General features: G+C 40.9%; 2 protein-coding genes across 2 annotated transcripts; one reads left to right on the top strand and one right to left on the bottom strand.

Annotated features, from left to right (window-relative positions):
• Position 1: 1 nt before the first annotated feature.
• On the bottom strand, positions 2-7,420 carry eef1b2 (eukaryotic translation elongation factor 1 beta 2). The gene is made up of 7 exons (XM_061978669.1): positions 7,255-7,420; positions 3,432-3,554; positions 3,239-3,377; positions 2,224-2,290; positions 441-566; positions 195-262; positions 2-124 (listed from the first exon to the last, which is right to left on the bottom strand). The coding sequence occupies exons 1-7, from the start codon at positions 7,332-7,334 to the stop codon at positions 38-40; spliced, it is 690 nt and encodes a 229-aa protein (XP_061834653.1). The 5' UTR covers positions 7,335-7,420; the 3' UTR covers positions 2-37.
• A 20-nt stretch (positions 7,421-7,440) lies between these two features.
• arl11 (ADP-ribosylation factor-like 11) lies at positions 7,441-16,035 on the top strand. The gene is made up of 5 exons (XM_061978670.1): positions 7,441-7,782; positions 12,375-12,440; positions 12,506-12,621; positions 12,685-12,862; positions 14,600-16,035. Exons 1-5 carry the CDS (start codon positions 7,753-7,755, stop codon positions 14,726-14,728), a joined length of 519 nt encoding a protein of 172 aa, XP_061834654.1. The 5' UTR covers positions 7,441-7,752; the 3' UTR covers positions 14,729-16,035.
• The last annotated feature ends 2,409 nt before the right edge of the window (positions 16,036-18,444 follow it).

The following is an 18,444-nucleotide window of genomic DNA, read 5'->3' as shown; positions in this document are numbered from 1 at the left end:
AAAACGTTCTCCAATACTTTATTTTCCAAGTTCCTTTTCAGATTTTGTTAAAGGCAGCAACGTCCATTGACTGAACAAAATCCTCAAACGCAGTGATTTGCTCCTCGAGAATATCAGTGCCAACCTAAAAATAAAGAAAGGAAGGCCAGTCAGATACCAAACACAGCTCACATCAGGTGCAAACAAACACTCACCTTGTCATCTTCAACCACACAGTTGATCTGAAGCTTCTTGATACCATAACCCACTGGTAGTAGTTTTGCTAAAGGACAATGAATTAATGGGTCACTTTTTTTTCCTTTTAACTTTCAATGAACCCTAACCAGGTTATGCTTCAGATCATGTAAGAATCATCACAGCTTCAGCCGAAAGATGGTAAAATAAAAATCATCATGTTAAGAGCCCAAAATGCATATCTGTAAATGTAGATTTGTACTTACACTGTCCCCAGAGGAGTCCGTCCATCTGAATACTGCGAACACACTCCTCCAACTTCGCCATATCAGTCTCGTCGTCCCATGGCTTGACATCCAATAGGATAGAGGATTTAGCAATGAGGGCCGGTTCTAAAGAGAAAAACAGTCATTTCCCCATAGAAAAGACCATAGAACAAGGACAGGACTTAGGCTGTGTCTCAAATTGAATATTTATCAGTACACTGTGAACTTCCCAGATGTATGCATTTTGACTGCAGTGTTGTTCCAAACCCATTATCATTGAACATTTACTGTAAATTATCACAAAACTTACATTATAATCTCCCTTTAAATGGTGAATAGCAACCACTGGACTTGATTTGGCTAACCCGACAAATAATCGGTCAGCTTTGTCCTCTCCCAATTGTAGAACCATCAAAAATGTACAATATACCTTCCGCTAGCATTTAGGGACATGATTTACGTGTTATACAGTAAAAGTGTCTGATCAGTACCTTTGAAACGATGCCTGAGGAGGTACATAAAAACAACATTTTTAACACTACTATTTTTGTAACATGCAAGTTGAATTAATGTAGTAATTTAATTTACTAAATAATTTACTATTAATTTAATAGTAATTTAGTTATAAATCCAACTTCTGTCATGCCAGTACAACTTTCATGTCCTTAGGCAAGACACGAGAGCTACCCACATGGGTGTAAACAAGTTAAAACATTTAAATAAATGCACTAATATAAAATTAAACACAACAAATTGTCAGTTATCACAGAAAAAACAGCAACCGTACATAATCTGCAAGATTTTACAGCATAGCAACAAATCTACAATACGAATGCTTCTGAGCTGTGATTCAGAAAATGGGCAGTAGGGGGCTGTAATGATGGGTCAGCACCAGCCTGGAAGTGAAGTTTGTTGGCAGTGTTTGAAGTAGCTTGCATCAGTCTGCAATAATTACCATTGTTTTGTGCATGACAAAAGGCTGACTTGTGCCACCCTTCCTCATTGTTCTTCAGCTGACTTATCTAAATGAATTTAGCAGTGAAATGAAGCAAACTTAATATGTTTTTCAGTCTGGGTATTGCAGTTACTGTCAGCAACAGTGCCATTATGGAGTTTTGGTACCCATACGGCGTGGCGAAGTTGGTAGAGTGGCCGTGCCAGCAATCGGAGTGTTGCTGGTTACTGGGGTTCAATCCCCACCTTTTACCATCCTAGTCACGTCTGTTGTGTCCTTGGGCAAGACACTTCACCCCTTACTCCTGCCGGCTGCTGGTTAGCGCCTTGCATGGCAGCTCCCGCCATCAGTGTGTGAATGTGTGTGTGAATGGGTGAATGTGGTAATACTGTCAAAGCGCTTTGAGTACCTTGAAGGTAGAAAAGCGCTATACAAGTATAACCCATTTATCATTATTTATCATACATACTTGCATATTTCTTCTGCTTCAAATGAGGTAGCGATTAGGCCATCATGATGGTAGTCCCTCCCCTTCCCCTATATAACAAAGATGCCATCTATTGAGGGTGGGAACTCACCAGTTTTACCATTAATATGCAACATCCAGGAACTGACAGTGTACAGCATTTTGTTGTACTTCTCACACACACACTCAAGATTAAGTGTAAGTACAACAATTGAGAAACAGCCTTAACTCTTGTCAGATAAATATAGTGTCATCACGCATCAGCCGAAAGATGGTGAAAGAATCATCATTAAGAGTCCATTTAACACAAGTCATCACTGCTGAACTGCAAAAGGCAAAGCCTGGGAAAAAAACAAACTTACTTTTTGATTTCTTGGCTGTATAGGCTGCAATACGCTCTTCCTTCAACCGTGCAGCCTCTGCATCATCCTACAGGATTCATGTTTTAAATAAGTAACCTGCATAATTTAACTTAAGTCTTGTTAGCACAAACACCTGCTTGTAAAATGCACACAACCTTTAATAGTGCAAAATATAGCTTGTATTCAGTCACGTAACTTTTTCACTGGAGGTGATCGAAGTGGTGGTCAACCAAACCAACACAGCTACTGTGCAGCAAACAGAGTACATACTATCCGAATACCCAAGGGGCTTCGACCTTACCGCTAACTAGCAAAAAAATCCAAAACAAAACATTTCATGATTTAACTTTACATCTTGCGATAACGCATCCTTGTAAACAAACAGCGAGTAGCACTCGATAGCCTTGATTCAAGTGTTTTTCCTTTTCCCATTATGTTAACCACGCAAAGATTGTAGACGCCACTGAAAACCTGGATGGTTGTGAAAAAACGACAGAAATTATCACAGCTCACTGTAACTGCATGGCCAAGTAGATCTCAACGCTGCATGCTGAAAGCTTTATTTAGGATTTCTCCCTTTGGTGTAATCAACAAATTGGTGGTTCACAAAGACTCACAGCAAAAATGCTTTTTAAGACCCCTATAACAAAATAATACTTAAATAGGAAATACTAAACGTTAAAAGTATATTCAACCTTTAACAACTGATAACTGTAAGCTTGTGCGTTGGGCTGCTCCTTTGGACTGGATTGAGACACTTTTCTCCTCATACTTTAGTAAAATTTTAACGTGTTTCGCCATTTCTTGATTAGCTCTCGAGGACCCCTGAAGAATATTTTATGCTTTTTACGATTTTAGCGGTTCAAACAGCCCATAACACCCTTAGAGAAAGGCAAAATGTGACCCAGAACGCTTTGACAAGATGCTCGCTTGACCACAATTTCAAGTCTCGCTTGTTTAATGAGCCGGACGTGACATCAGGTGAATACAACCTATTTGTTGGGCATTACCTCACCTCATCAGAGCCAAACAGATCAATATCGTCATCGTCATCATCCTTCTTCACCGTGGCAGCAGCAGAAGCAGCGCACGTTGTGGTGTCGGCCACACCCGCTGGCCCGTACTGTCCCAGAGGCTTCTTCACACCTGGAAGACTGACATAGGAGGTGAGTTTGAGTCAGACCTCAACTGAGCGCAGCAGTCTTTACCTGTTCTTCTGGCTCTGGTAAGACTTCATATGGTTGAACCAACGGAGAGCATGGCAAAGCGCAACTGGGGGTGGCGCTGCAATAGCCTCAAAGACGGCAACATCTGCCTGAGAAGGAACACATCTGAGAAAAAAGGATGCTTCTTAATTCATACATTGGATCAAACATTAAACATTTAGAAGGAGCTAGTGCAAATCCTCCACATTGAAAAACTGAGATGTGATATTTCTGGTAAATTACATAAATTTCGTGATGTGTGGAGACTAGAGATGCGCGGTTTGCGGACACAACCGCGGAGTCCGCGGATTATCCGCGGATCGGGCGGATGAAATTAAAAAAACTAAGATTTTATCCGCTCGCGGGTCGGGTCGGGCGGATCAATTTTTTTTTTTTTTTTTTTTTTTGCGGGTGGCAGTTAAACCAATTCGGAAATATATATACATAGTTAAATGTTGTTACCCACATACGAAAAACGAGCAGGCACCTGCTGCATATGCCACAACAGAAGAAAAAAAAAGAAGAGATGGACACTTTTACGGAGCGGAGAAGGGACGCCTCGCCGGGGTCCGGGACCGAGGCCCCTTCCCCCGAGAGGGCCCCACCGGGAGCCGTAGCTGAGGCGATCCGCGAGAAGGGCCCGACGCACGTCCAGGGTCACTACCGCGCCCACCGACACCCCGCCTCGTCCGCTTTCGCCGCGGCCGGCGTCACGCGCAGCAGGTAAGCAGCTTACCTGCCCGCCACCCCCGTGGCCGGGGGCTCGTAACATGGGTCACTCCGCGCGCTCCGCCCGCGCAGCTTACCTGCTTGCCACCCCTGTTGCCGGGGGCGCGTAACAGGGGTCACTCCGCGCGTAGTGCGCTCATGAAAGGGGTGGGGCTCACCCTGGTTGATATAGAGAGCAGGACGGTGGCCATGGAAGTTGGAACCCGCTAAGGAGTGTGTAACAACCCACCTGCCGAATCAACTAGCCCTGAAAATGGATGGCGCTGGAGCGTGGGCCCATATCTGGCCGTCGCCGGCAGCGAGACGCGCTTGGAGGTGCGCTCAGCGCGGCTCCCATATGATTGCGCACTGGTGTGCGTCTGGGTCGTGACAGCGTGGCACGCGAATGTCTGTGCATTGCATCAGTCTCCTTTCTTTAACAGGCAAAAGCTTTATAACCTCACCATACCTGCCAACTTTTAAATCAGAAAAACCTAGTAGCCAGGGTCCAAGGGCCGCAGGCCCCGGTAGGTCCAGGACAAAGTCCTGGTGGAGGGTTCAGGGCTTCGCCCCCCGACGCAAAATGACTATTAGCATTCAGACAGGTTAAAATGTTGCTAAAACCATCACTTTTCTATCAGTCACAGTGACTTTTCAAAACAAAAATATTACAGCAAAAATCATATGGGTTGATTGACATGTTTATTCTGTAAGCTAACTTCAATAGTTTGAAATTATTTTGACAGTTAATGCCAGTTATCCTGTCAACCTTTCACAAGACTTCAATTTGTTAATTGAAAGTATAAATAGTATAAACACTTTTTACAGTATGTCGTGCTGTGAAATACAGCCGACAGGATTGTGCATGCATGGTGCAGGAGAACAAAGGACTTCTTTCATTTAAGGTTTGTGATAAACCATCAAACTCATTCGTTAAAAGGACTCTATAGTAATATAAAGCGAATTTTTCTGGACATTATCATGCAAGAAAAGTTTATTTTTGGGATCGCGATCACCGCGTAATGATTTTTAAAGGTTGCATTACATTATTAACTGTCCCATGTGATCAGCCAGTGCGATTGGAAGTCCATGCTCAATTATTGCCTCCGTAAATAAAACTTCGGCATTTATCACATCCAAAGAATCTGTTTGGGCGACGAAAAACGTTGAAAGTTTTCCACTTGTATCGCTAGCAACGGCATTAGACTTGTGTTTTTTTGTCCCAACGTGGTCTTTTACATCGCTAATTCCTCCGTGTCCGATCGAAAAATCTTGTATGCACAAGGTGCAATTCGCGTAGTTTTCACCCTTTTTTTTAATTTTTTTATTAATATTAGATATATAACAACGGGCGGATGGTGGGCGGATGCAGTTCTGATCAAACGTTACATCGGGTGGATGGCGGATGGTTGACGACTTTCTGACGCGGTTGCGGATGAAATAATTGCCTATCCGCGCATCTCTAGTGGAGACCTATCTCGGAATACCTGAAACTGTAGTCACCCCCTAAGAAGTAGCGGTCTTGGTATAATTGATGTGATTGATGAAAGTGGACATTCAACTCTTTGTATGTATTGTTTTTTTCATGTTATAATCTGTGTAAAAAAACTTCTTCATTTGTTATTTATATTTTATTTATTTACTTTATTAAGTTTGTATTAAGAAAACTGAAAATATGTACCGGTATGTTATTTATATTTTATTTATTTACTTTATTATGTTTGTATTAAGAAAACTGAAAATATGTATGTAAGTCGGACACGTTTCCAGTGAGGGTTGGACTACACCAAGGCTGCCCTTTGTCACCGATTCTGTTCATAACTTTTATAGACAGAATTTCTAGGCGCAGTCAAGGCGTTGAGGGGATCCGGTTTGGTGGCTGCAGGATTAGGTCTCTGCTTTTTGCAAGATGTGGTCCTGATGACTTCATCTGGCCAGGATCTTCAGCTCTCACTGGATTTGTTCGCAGCTGAGTGTGAAGCGACTGGGATGAGAATCAGCACCTCCAAGTCCATGGTTCTCGCCCGGAAAAGGGTGGAGTGCCATCTTCGGGTTGGGGTGGACATCTTGCCCCAAGTGGAGGAGTTCAAGTACCTCGGAGTCTTGTTCACGAGTGAGGGAAGAGTGGATCGTGAGATCGACAGGCAGATCAGTGCGGCGTCTTCAGTAATGCGGACGCTGTATCGATCCGTTGTGGTGAAGAAGGAGCTGAGCCGGAAGGCAAAGCTCTCAATTTACCGGTCGATCTACATTCCCATCCTCACCTATGGTCATGAGCTTTGGGTTATGACTGAAAGGACAAGATCACGGGTACAAGCGGCCGAAATGAGTTTCCTCCGCCGGGTGGCGGGGCTCTCCCATAGAGATAGGGTGAGAAGCTCTGCCATCCGGGGGGAGCTCAAAGTAAAGCCGCTGGTCCTCCACATCGAGAGGAGCCAGATGAGGTGGTTCGGGCATCTGATCAGGATGCCACCCGAACGCCTCCCTAGGGAGGTGTTTAGGGCACGTCCGACCGGTAGGAGGCCACGGGGAAGACCCAGGACACGTTGGGAAGACTATGTCTCCCGACTGGCCTGGGAACGCCTCGGAACCCGACCGAGAAGATGGATGGAAAATACAAATACTTTAAAAAAAAAAAAAAAAAAAAAAAGGTAAGCATTTACAGAGAACAGTTATGTAAAATTAGTAGAATACTTTCCTACTTAGCGAGGTCACGCTTTTGTATCGGCCTAATAAGACTGCTTGCTTAATATATGTTAGCAGTCTTTCAATACCGAGTATAGTTATACATATGATATAATAAATGAGCGACAAGCATGTCGGCAGTCATCGCTGGTCATTAGCACCATGTGGCTAACAGTAGACCGGTTAATCCATCACAAGATACAATTAACAAAACCCTAAAGCTGCAGTTGCAACAATATTTTCATTTTAAATCTGCGCATTTTAAACTGACGGTTTCATGTTCGGTTATTATTTACCCCGCTGTGCTAGCTGCTACTGGTTAGCCACGCTTAGGCAAGATAGGGCCGGCGGCAACTCTTATTTCATAGAAGTTGTCCTATTTTTTTTCACCCGTTCTTCCATAACACATTTTCTTTTTGAAAGCGTCACTGACCCCTCAATGTAGCTGCGGTCCGCAAGGTAATCGTTCAGCACTTTCAGGCCGGAGGGCGCTTTCAGATCACCGAAACCCATGCTGACGAAGTGCTGCTCTTTGGGGAAGAAGAAGGACCGAGAGTCGGAGAGCCGCCATTTTATATCGAAAGGCTGGCTCCTCCTTCTCACGGGTCCTCCTCAAAGATGGATGAATGTTTAACGCCTTTCAAACTAAAACACTATTTAAAACGCTGTATTGTGAGTCTAATATAATGTTCATGACTTATAAGAGTATGTTTGTAGTTAAACATGAACAGTAGACTGTTTCAGTGTAGTATGTAGTGTATGTAGTATATACTACATATGTAGTGTGTGTGCTGATTGCGAGATAAAGAACATGCAGTCAAACCAGTTTGTGATGTATACCCCTATGTCAGTCCACACACTCCGTGTTATTTAGCAACGAAACCATTGGACTCAGCTTTAAGTACAGAAAGACAAGAGGAGGAAAGGCGCTATGGGCCAGGGACAGACAAAAAGTCCACAGGTAACTATATGAACAGGTAACACACACATTGATTTTGAGCAGGTAACACGCAGGTGACATACATTCAACCACGAAGCAGGTAACGCACTGGTTGAACTACAAAGCACACAACACACCTTGATTTGACGAGTTAAACCGAGAAACAAATACTTTAAAATACCCTGGCAACAGGTAAAAAAAAAAGTGTCAGTTTTCCTCCATTTAAACATATGAATGAAAATTATCTTTATAGACTGTCGACGTATTTGTTTAATCTGGAGCCAGAAGCTGTTTAAAGAGGACATGATGCGTAAACTTAAAATCAGAAGTATTTGTTCCCTATTGGATAGAATTTTAATACAATTTGTCTTTCCTTAGTATCAATAACACAGCGATTTACACAGGGGCTGTGCGGACGCGCTCTTACAATATATATCACAATGTACTAGAGATGTCCCATAATGGCTTTTTTGCCGATATCCGATATTCCGATATTGTCCAACTCTTAATTACCGATTCCGATATCAACCGATACCGATATATACAGTCGTGGAATTAACACATTATTATGCCTAATTTTGTTGTGGTGCCCCGCTGGATGCATTAAACAATGAACCAACGTTTTCCAAAATAAATCAACTCAAGTTATGGGGGGAAAAAATGCCAACATGGCACTGCCATATTTATTATTGAAGTCACAAAGTGCATAATTTTTTTAACATGCCTCAAAACAGCAGCTTGGAATTTGGGACATGCTCTCCCTGATAGAGCATGAGGAGGTTGAGGTGGGCGGGGTTGAGGTGATGGGGGGGGGGGGGGGGGGTAGCAGGTGTGTGTATATTGTAGCGTCCCGGAAGAGTTTGTGCTGCACGGGGTTCTGGGTATTTGTTCTGTTGTGTTTACGTTGTGTTACGGTGCGGATATTCTCCCGAAATGTGTTTGTCGTTCTTGTTTGGTGTAGGTTCACAGTGTGGTGTGTATTTGTAACAGTGTTAAAGTTGTTTATACGACCACCGTCAGTGTGACCTGTATCGCTGTTGACCAAGTATGCTTTGCATTCACTTGTGCGTGTGAAAAGCCGTAGATATTATGTCATTGGGCCAGCACCCAAAGGTAGTGCTTTTAAGGTACTGTATATTGGCGCTCTATACTTCTCCCTACGTCCGTCTACCACTCCGTACAGTGGTGTTTTAAAAAGTCATACATTGTACTTTTAGAAACTGATACCGATAATTTCCGATATTACATTTTAAAACATTTATCGGCCGATAATCTCGGCAGTCCGATATTATCGGACATCTCTACAATGTATGAATATGCAATGAGGTGTCTTCTTTGAGGCGTGGAATCTTCCTCTCCCTGGACTCCGACCCCACATCTGGTGTTTGTCCTTCTGACCTCGGCAAAGAAGCCAAGTGACCAGTGAAGAATGTTGGAGATAGGAATTTATGGTCGGCCTCAACTTTCACCCTGTGTCAACTGAAACTCAGAACATATGATTAGTTGCACGGCCTATTGTAAGCATATCTATATTAAACATTTCTTAATAACTTAATCTTTCATTATCTTACTTATATTCCAATATAATATATCCCAACAAAACATTGTTTGTTTATGTTCTAACCTACACGTATCAAAGCTATATCAGGTAAAATGAAATTGGATATACCATGTACAAGACTTTAGTGATGTTTTTGTAAAATACAAGCTGATGTGGAAGATGTTTAATGTTGTATAAATGTTAATTGAAAATAACTTGGCACTTTTTTATGTAGTACAAATGTACTTTGAATTGAGCAAATAACATACAGTACATAATAATGTAAAACCATTGAAACTCTGACATTTCAATGTCTTATAGCAGGGTTCCCCAATCTTTTTTCCACCAGGGACCGGTTTAATGTATGCGTTATTTTCACGGACCGGCTTTTTACGTGTGGCAGATAAAAACAGCAAAAAAATTAGCATGAGATAGGCTGCAGCCTAAACAGAGACATAATTAAATTTGGCTCAATTGAGCAGAGCGCGTACACCTGTACCCTTGTACAGTGTCTCACCACGCTCTGACGAAATATTGTACGCCTCTTTTATTTGGACTTTCCCTGATTACATGGCAACAGCTGTTTCTAAGGGAGGGGGGTCGTAAACAGCCACTGCCTTTGGTTACAAAACAGTTAAAAGAAAAGGTCGTAAAACAGTTCAAAGAAAAGGTGCCTGGAGGGGAGTCAGGCTCTGCTTCCTCTCCGCTTTGTAGATCTCGGGTCAAGACAAAATCTTTCTGTGGATTACAATAGAAGAAAGAAACCGACGCGTTCATGTCGCTTCCCATCGTACACAATGGAGTTTTACAAGCCTTCTGCTTGGTAGGATCAAAGACAGCTTTTGTCCTCTCGCAGGGCGAGTTGAACTCAATGTAACACAAAGTTTTGTGACAACTTATATACAATTATTCTGACAGCAACGCCAACTTTTCTTACCTATTGGTACTTGTTGTTTTGTATTGAGGATCTGCATTAGTCCCTAAATTTTGAAGTCAATCAATCAATCAATCAATGTTTATTTATATAGCCCTAAATCACAAGTGTCTCAAAGGGCTGCACAAGCCACAACGACATCCTCGGTACAGAGCCCACATAAGGGCAAGGAAAAACTCACCCCCGTGGGACGTCGATGTGAATGACTATGAGAAACCTTGGAGAGGACCGCATATGTGGGTAACCCCCCCCCTAGGGAAGACCGAATGCAATGGATGTCGAGTGGGTCTGACATGATATTGTGAAAGTCCAGTCCATAGTGGATCTAACATAATAGTAAGAGTCCAGTCCACAGTGGGGCCAACAGGAGACCATCCCGAGCGGAGACAGGTCAGCAGCGCAGAGATGTTCCCAACCGATGCACAGGCGAGCGGTCCACCCCGGGTCCCGACTCTGGACAGCCAGCACTTCATCCATGGCCACCGGACCTGTGTGTCTCCCCCTCCACAAGAGAGAGGGGGGAGCAGAGGAGAAAGGAAAAGAAACGGCAGATCAACTGGTCTAAAAAAGGGGGGCTATTTAAAAGCTAGAGTATACAAATGAGTTTTAAGATGGGACGTAAATGCTTCTAAGTCAAACTATGGAGGCATTGCGGCGATATTTATAAAACAATCTTGTCTTCCTTCATACTTCCTCCAATGGAATTTTCCCCATTTGTGACGTCCAACTGGTGACATTAGCGAATTATCCATGAGTGGTAGAAATGGATAATAAGACCTCCCACAAAACGGGACAGCCAATCGTCTCCGCGAGTCCATCTTTGCTAACTTGCTAAGCTTATCACTGGGCTGAGTCTATCTTTCTGTGGCCAACCACGTAACCGGGTCCCTCTTACCAAATGCCTATCAAATGTCCAGATCCATCTTTTGGCAGCCCAATCAGCGTGAATGCAAACTTTTTTGGCTAGCCCCTTCAGAGCAATTAGTTGTAAATTGAGCTGTTTGCACTTCTCGTTGTGCAATGCGGCGGCACTTTGGAGCCTATCGGCCTAATATTAATTTCACTACTAATAATTTCTTAAGTAATTATGTTCTGATCCGAAACAATATTTCCAATGCATTATTATTAATTATGCTTATGGTTGAAGACACTCGTTGCTGCATCTTGAACGTATTGTCTGATTATTAGCAGGTGCACAAGCGCTGTCCGTTGCTGTATCTGTCACCTTTACCCGTGAAACATTTTTGCCATCAGTGCTTGTGTTAGGCTTAACTATTTTGTTAAATATTCTTTGGTTAAATTTAGTTAAAACTACTTTTATATCGAACATGCTTCTGCTGTATATCATAACTGATTTCATTGAAAAAATTAAAACTTAAGTCATGAAAATCAATTCTGTTCTTAGCCCCCCCACAAATCTGTCAAGGGTTTTAAAGGGGAACAGCACTTTTTTTTTGGAATTTTGCCTATCGTTCACAATCATTATGAAAGACATGAAGACGGATGATCCTAAATGGCTGTCAAAGTGTCCCAATTTGCCGGATTATATTCTCAGTCATCTACTTTCCAGGTGAGAGGCATGATTTATGATCTACAGTGAACTTACAGGGAGCAGGGAAGCGAGGAAACAGCAGATCACTCAAAAATGTAAACATAAGGACACACGGAAGTGATCACGTCGCCGCTATAAATAGTTTGTTTGTGTTAGTGCTTATAATTACAATATCATTAATACTTGGTTAATATTCAAATCACGAAATGTAGATTGAGTATTGTTGACGGTTTTTGAATCGTTATTTATTGGATTTTATGTGCGGATAAGTGGAGCTCTCCTTGACTTTTATTTACGTTTAAATATTATTTAAAATGTTTTTGTTTTTTTAATCCATCCTTCGTCATGTCTTTCATAATGATGGTGAACGATCGGCAAAATAAAAAATGCAGTTCACCTTTAAGGTTTAATCAAGATTCAATTGCCAATTGAATCTTGGCAATTGCAGATGTTAAACACCTGAAGTGGAGAGTTATGTTGTGACATGTTCAGTCTAACTACATAGAATAAACACATTTACAAAGCAGAACATCAGTTGTAGTTGTATCTACTAGTTTTGAAGCTAAAATACTAATACCATGCATTAGGTGATCCTGATGGGTTTGGATAATTCTGGAAAGACGACTTTTCTGGCTCGACTTCTGACTGGACAGGTGAGGGTCCGCCTCCGTGTCTCTGTATTTTGTTGTACTGCTGTCACCGGACTGTGACCTGGCAGGTGATGGACACGTCACCAACCATCGGATTCAACGTTGGATCTTTCAATGTGGATAAGAGGACATCGTTGACGATTTGGGACATCGGCGGACAAAAGAACATGATACCCAACTGGAGGTAAACTGGTACTTTTTTTTTGTCCATTTCCTCTTCTTCTGCTTTCTTGTGTGTCTTCCTCAGGTACTACCTGGATGACTCCAAGGCTCTGGTTTTCATGGTTGACAGTAGTGATCCAAGTCGGATGCGGGAGGCCCAGAAGGCATTGCGGAAGGTTCTGAGTGACGAAAGGTTACGTGGTGTTCCTTTGATGGTCCTTGCCAACAAGGCGGATCAACCCAACGCCATGACCATACAAGAGGTAAAACTCACTATGACTTCTAGATTATTCATCTGGATTGTATTTCATAGGAAATAATGGAAATGGAATGAAGTGTTGGCAGCACGGTGAAACAGGGGTTAGTGCGTTTGCCTCACAATAAGAAGGCCTTGGGTTTGATCCCTGGGCTCGAGGTCTCTCTGTGTGGAGTTTGCATGTTCTCCCCGTGACTGAGTGGGTTCCCTCCGGGTACTCCGGCTTCCTCCCACCTCCAAAGACATGCACCTGTGGATAGGTTGATTGGCAACACTAAATTGGCCCTTGTGTGTGAATGCTCACTAGTGTTACCATATCTGAATTATTGTGTATAAATATGGAGAAACAACTACAAATGTGCGCTTCATTTACTAACAGTGTTACAAAAACGATCAATTAGAATAATACAAAATGTTGGATATAGAGAACATACAAACCCTTTATTTATTTTTTCAAAAATATTGAAATAAAACAATTAAAACCTGCTATCCAAGAATGTACAACAATTCTTCTCAACAAAAGAGGGGGAACATAACCTTAGAGGAACATTTAATTTAAAACATTTGTATGTATGTACAACACTTAAGACCTTTAGCATATCTGTATGTGGAATTGAATTATGGAATGGATTAAGCAAAGAAATCAAACAAAGCACCAATATGATTCAGTTTAAGAGACTGTTCAAACTACAAGTATTCACAATGTACAAAGAAGAACAATTATGATGAACATTTTGAACCCTTTTTAAAAAATAAGATCATTATTATTTATGTATTTAATATTGTTTACTTACTTATGGTATATTTGTTATTTATTTATTCATTGTATTGTTACAAACAGAGAACAAGGAAATTGGATAAAACTGCTATGATAATAAAAGGGGTAGGATTAAATAGGTTCTGCTTCTTCCTACTCCTTTTCGGACGTGCTGTAATGAAACAACTGGAAATATGTGATGCATTATATTGTATTGTATGCATGTTTGAAATAAACTGAAACTGAACTGAAATGAATTAAAATGTAAGCGTGAATGTTGTCTATCTGTGTTGTCCCTGTGATGAGGTAGCAAATTGTCCAGGGTGTACCCCGCCTTCTGCCCAGATGCAGCTGGGATAGGCTCCAGCACCCCCGAGACCCCGAGAGGGACAAGCGGTAGAAATTGGATGAAATGGTGTGTTCCAAGCCCAAACTGTTACTATTATAAACCCTTAAAGAAGTTGTCATACATTTAAATAAATGAAATAAGAGTTTCAAGGAAATTACTTGTCATTGGAAAACAAGACAAATAGTATAATTTGTTTATTAACATCAAAGAGTAAAAAGTTGCTACTTCTTTAGGAGAAGGAGTGCGATAAGCACCTCGGTTTGAAGGTCATGGTTCAGTTTGGGTACTGTAAATAACTAAACTAAGATTGTTTAGCTTTTAAATACAATCGTTTTTAAATGAAACATAAAACATGAATTGCTGGCAAGTAATTGTCCACTATACACAAAAATAAACAAAGTAATATATAATAATTTCCAACACTGGTCTCTTTTTCTCTTTTTCTACTCAGGCTGGATGTAAGCCATACATTTAATTGGACACTTGCCGGTATATCTGACGTGTAAATCCAGCCTTAGATGCTGAGTGACAGTTGTGGTGATGAAGATTGTACTATGTAACCCTTCTTTATGTGACAGTAAGCTCATCTGAGTCATTCATTCTTTGCCCCCTTTCCCTCCCTGTCACCCCAAAATTAGATCTCCAAGCAGCTTGGAATGTCCAACTACCCTCACCTGCAATGGCAGATTCAAGCATGCAGCGCACTGCAAGGAGTTGGTCTGCGTCAGGCATTCTTGTCTGTCGCCAAACTTATCAAGAAGAGGTAAAATGGCATCCGATGGTGATAATCAAGATGGGAACCTCGGTTTTCGTTAGTAATCTATTTCAAAAGATCAGACGAATACAGAATCGTATGAAAACCGAATCCATTTTTCCTGTAGGAAATGATGTAAATCAAATGAATATGTTTCATGAACACATAACACATTTTATAGAGAATGATTAATGTTTTAATATCAGTAAATATGAAATACATATCAATGTCAGGAATATAATGTATAAAGGAACATTTACCATCACATTTATTTTTATTGAAGCAGGGAGGGGAGAGCCACGTGGACAACACTTTTGTACCCTACTAGGAGCTTATTACATCTGTTTGTGTTGAATGCATTCCCATTACTCCAGTCTGAGGAGGCTGTGATTTTGGCTGTTGTTTGTAATCGCTTACCAGGATGGTTCTTAAGAACAGCATCGGTTTATTACCATTCCGAGTGTAACCTGCATCTTGGACGTATTACCTTGCGTCCCTTTAGGACTTTGTGTTTTGCGTGTGGGTACGCTCTGCGTCCATGATCACAGACACGTCACCTCTGTCTCTGCATCCTGCTGGTCTAGCCCTAACCGATCAGGACATCTCTGGCCCCATGGTGGCTTATTTTGCAGTTGTACTCAATCAAAAAAGTACAGGAATTAAATAATTCACCAATATGTGAGCTTGTTTGTTTGGACATTCGATTTGGCTGAATGACACACGATACACATTCCCTATACTGTTGTTGACGGAAATAGTGTTTGTTGTTATGCGCCCAGGAAATAAGTTTTGGTAATGCTTGCTCCTCCACCTCTGAAGTTGTTTGTTAAATTAACATCATAACAAACGACGAGGATAATGCAGACTTCATACAGAAGAAAGTGTCGGATTCATCGCCGTAAAAATAGTTTTTGGACAATCACACTTTTTATATAAAGCAATAACTGAATGGAACAAGCGCATCAATGAACTCAAGAACAATACACATTTTGGAGATGTTTTTAAGGAAAACATAAGTCCTGTTAATACATTACATACATACTTACAGTATATCATCAGTAAAAACTGTTATTGGAGGTTTTTGCCAGTATGGCAAGTCCATTCCTGGACTTGATATTTTGTCATGTTTGAAGTACGGTACATTCTTCCTCTTCTACCTCTCTCATATTTCTAAGCTGCCAGTTGATGTTTGGAATGATAACATAGACAGAAATCCCACGTTATTGCTCTTCGCTGAACAAATGTGAACAAATGTAAATGTAAAACTTTCACTGACTGTAATGGAATCCATAAGGACATACAATAAAAACCACATTCATTTATTTGTTTTTTCAGGAAAACCACACATAAAATATCATTTATCAATAATGTAGTTGTTTGATCTTTCATGAAACCACCATGTGTAATAACATGTATTCTGAATTCATCTATCAATTTTCTATAGTACATATCCTCATCAGGATCACAGGTGAGTTAGAGTTTGTTGCAGTTGACTTTGGGTAAGAGGTGAGTAACACCTTGGACTGGTCACCGGCCAATCCCAGGACACATTCTATATATATATAAACAAACATTCACACTCACATTCAAACCTATGAACAACTAACACTGTACAATTAACATAATGTGCATGTTTTATTACACTGTACAATCAAAATAACATAAGATGTTTTCTTTTACTCTACAATTAACACAATTTATATTTTATTGCACCATACAAATAAATGACATGTATATGTGTATTATACTGTACAATTAACATAAGATGAATGTTTTTATTATGTCATACACTTAAGATAAAATAAGAATTTTTATTAAAGTATACAATTGACTTGAATGTCTTTGGAATGTGGAAGGAGAAAACAGCCAACTCAACATTAACATGTTCCAACAATCATTCAAACCCTCAAAATGATTGACTATGAGGCAGACATGCTCACCAATAGTTAAGTGAAGTGAATTAATTAACTCATATTATGTTTTGCATATGGTGAATGTTTATATTCATCTTGGAGAAAGCAAACCACCAAGTTTAAGTAAATAGTGGTATTTCAGTTTGAGCACATAACAAGATAAGGCCCCTTAGTTTGATATTTGCAGGTGTATTGGATCACTTCTCTTAGGAAAGAGGCCCTAATTGGGACTTCGGAATCCAAAAGTGATAGCCCTATACTTGAGAAGAGACTACCTGTCTAGCTCAACGCCAACATTTAAGTTATGACGTAAAGCAGTTGTTTTCCAGACACTTACCCACGAACATCTCCTTTTATGGTCAGGATGTGCTCTCCTGACTTAGCACCTACACACAGAGACAGGAAGGAGGAATATAAAACTGATGGTTTGGAGTGCCTCATTTTTTGACCTAACCTCCTCCAGGAACTGCAGTCCTGCATAATGACGCTCGCTTGTATTAAAGCAACTTTTGGTTCAGTAAAGCGTCTCCGACGTCTCTTTTGATTTAGCCGCACTGTTGTGTCGCCCTTATGTCTGGACGAGGATGACAAGACCAGAAATACACATCATCAGTAATGTATACTAAGTAGGGATGTCCGATAATGGCTTTTTTGCCAATATCCGATATTCCGATATTGTCCAACTCTTAATTACCGATACCGATATCAACCGATACTGATATATACAGTCGTGTAATTAACACATTATTATGCCTAATTTTGTTGTGATGCCCTGCTGGATGCATTAAACAATGTAACAAGGTTTTCCAAAATAAATCAACTCAAGTTATGGAAAAAAAAATGGCACTGCCATATTTATTATTGAAGTCACAAAGTGCATTATTTTTTTAACATGCCTCAAAACAGCAGCTTGGAATTTGGGACATGCTCTCCCTGAGAGAGCATGTGGAGGTTGAGGTGGGCGGGGTTGAGGTGTGTGTGTGGGGGAGGAGGGTAGAGGGTGGCGGTTGGGTGTATATTGTAGCGTCCCGGAAGAGTTAGTGCTGCAAAGGGTTCTGGGTATTTGTTCTGTTGTGTTTATGTTGTGTTACGGTGCGGATGTTCTCCCGAAATGTGTTTGTCATTCTTGTTTGGTGTGGGTTCACAGTGTGGTGCATATTTGTAACAGTGTTAAAGTTGTTTATACGGCCACCCTCAGTGTGACCTGTATGGCTGTTGAGCAAGTATGCTTGGCATTCACTTGTGTGTGTGAAAAGCTGTAAATATTATGTGATTGGGCCAGCACGCAAAGGCAGTGCCTTTAAGGTTTATTGGCGCTCTGTACTTCTCTCTACGTCCGTGTACACAGCGGCGTTTTAAAAAGTCTTAAATTTTACTTTTTGAAACCGATACCGATCATTTTTCGGCAGTCCGATATTATTGGACATCTCTAATACTAAGTTATCATTTTATACAATCATTTTACATTTTAACTTTTTTTTTCCATCCATCCATTTTCTACATTGTTTAATAGAAAATGGTAACTTAGTAGAGTAGCCCAAATTTGTACTCAAGTAAGAGTACCATTACTTTAGAGTAGTATGACTCAAGTAAAAGTAAAAAGTGCTCTTCCAAATAATTGCTTGAACAAGAGTAAGTATTTAGAGAAAACAACTATTCTAGTAACTTCTGGTTAATTTTAGTAGCTATTTTTTTAATGGTACTTCTACTAGAACTATAGCCTTTGTGTGTGTGTGTGTGTGTGTGTGTGTGCGTGTGTGTGTGTGCGTGTGTGTGCGTGTGTGAGGGAGAGACACTACTACATCATGTGTTACAA

This window comes from Nerophis lumbriciformis, linkage group LG01 (assembly GCF_033978685.3).
Source record: "Nerophis lumbriciformis linkage group LG01, RoL_Nlum_v2.1, whole genome shotgun sequence".
NCBI lineage: Eukaryota > Metazoa > Chordata > Actinopteri > Syngnathiformes > Syngnathidae > Nerophis > Nerophis lumbriciformis.
This window is presented reverse-complemented; position numbering and strand designations above follow the sequence as displayed.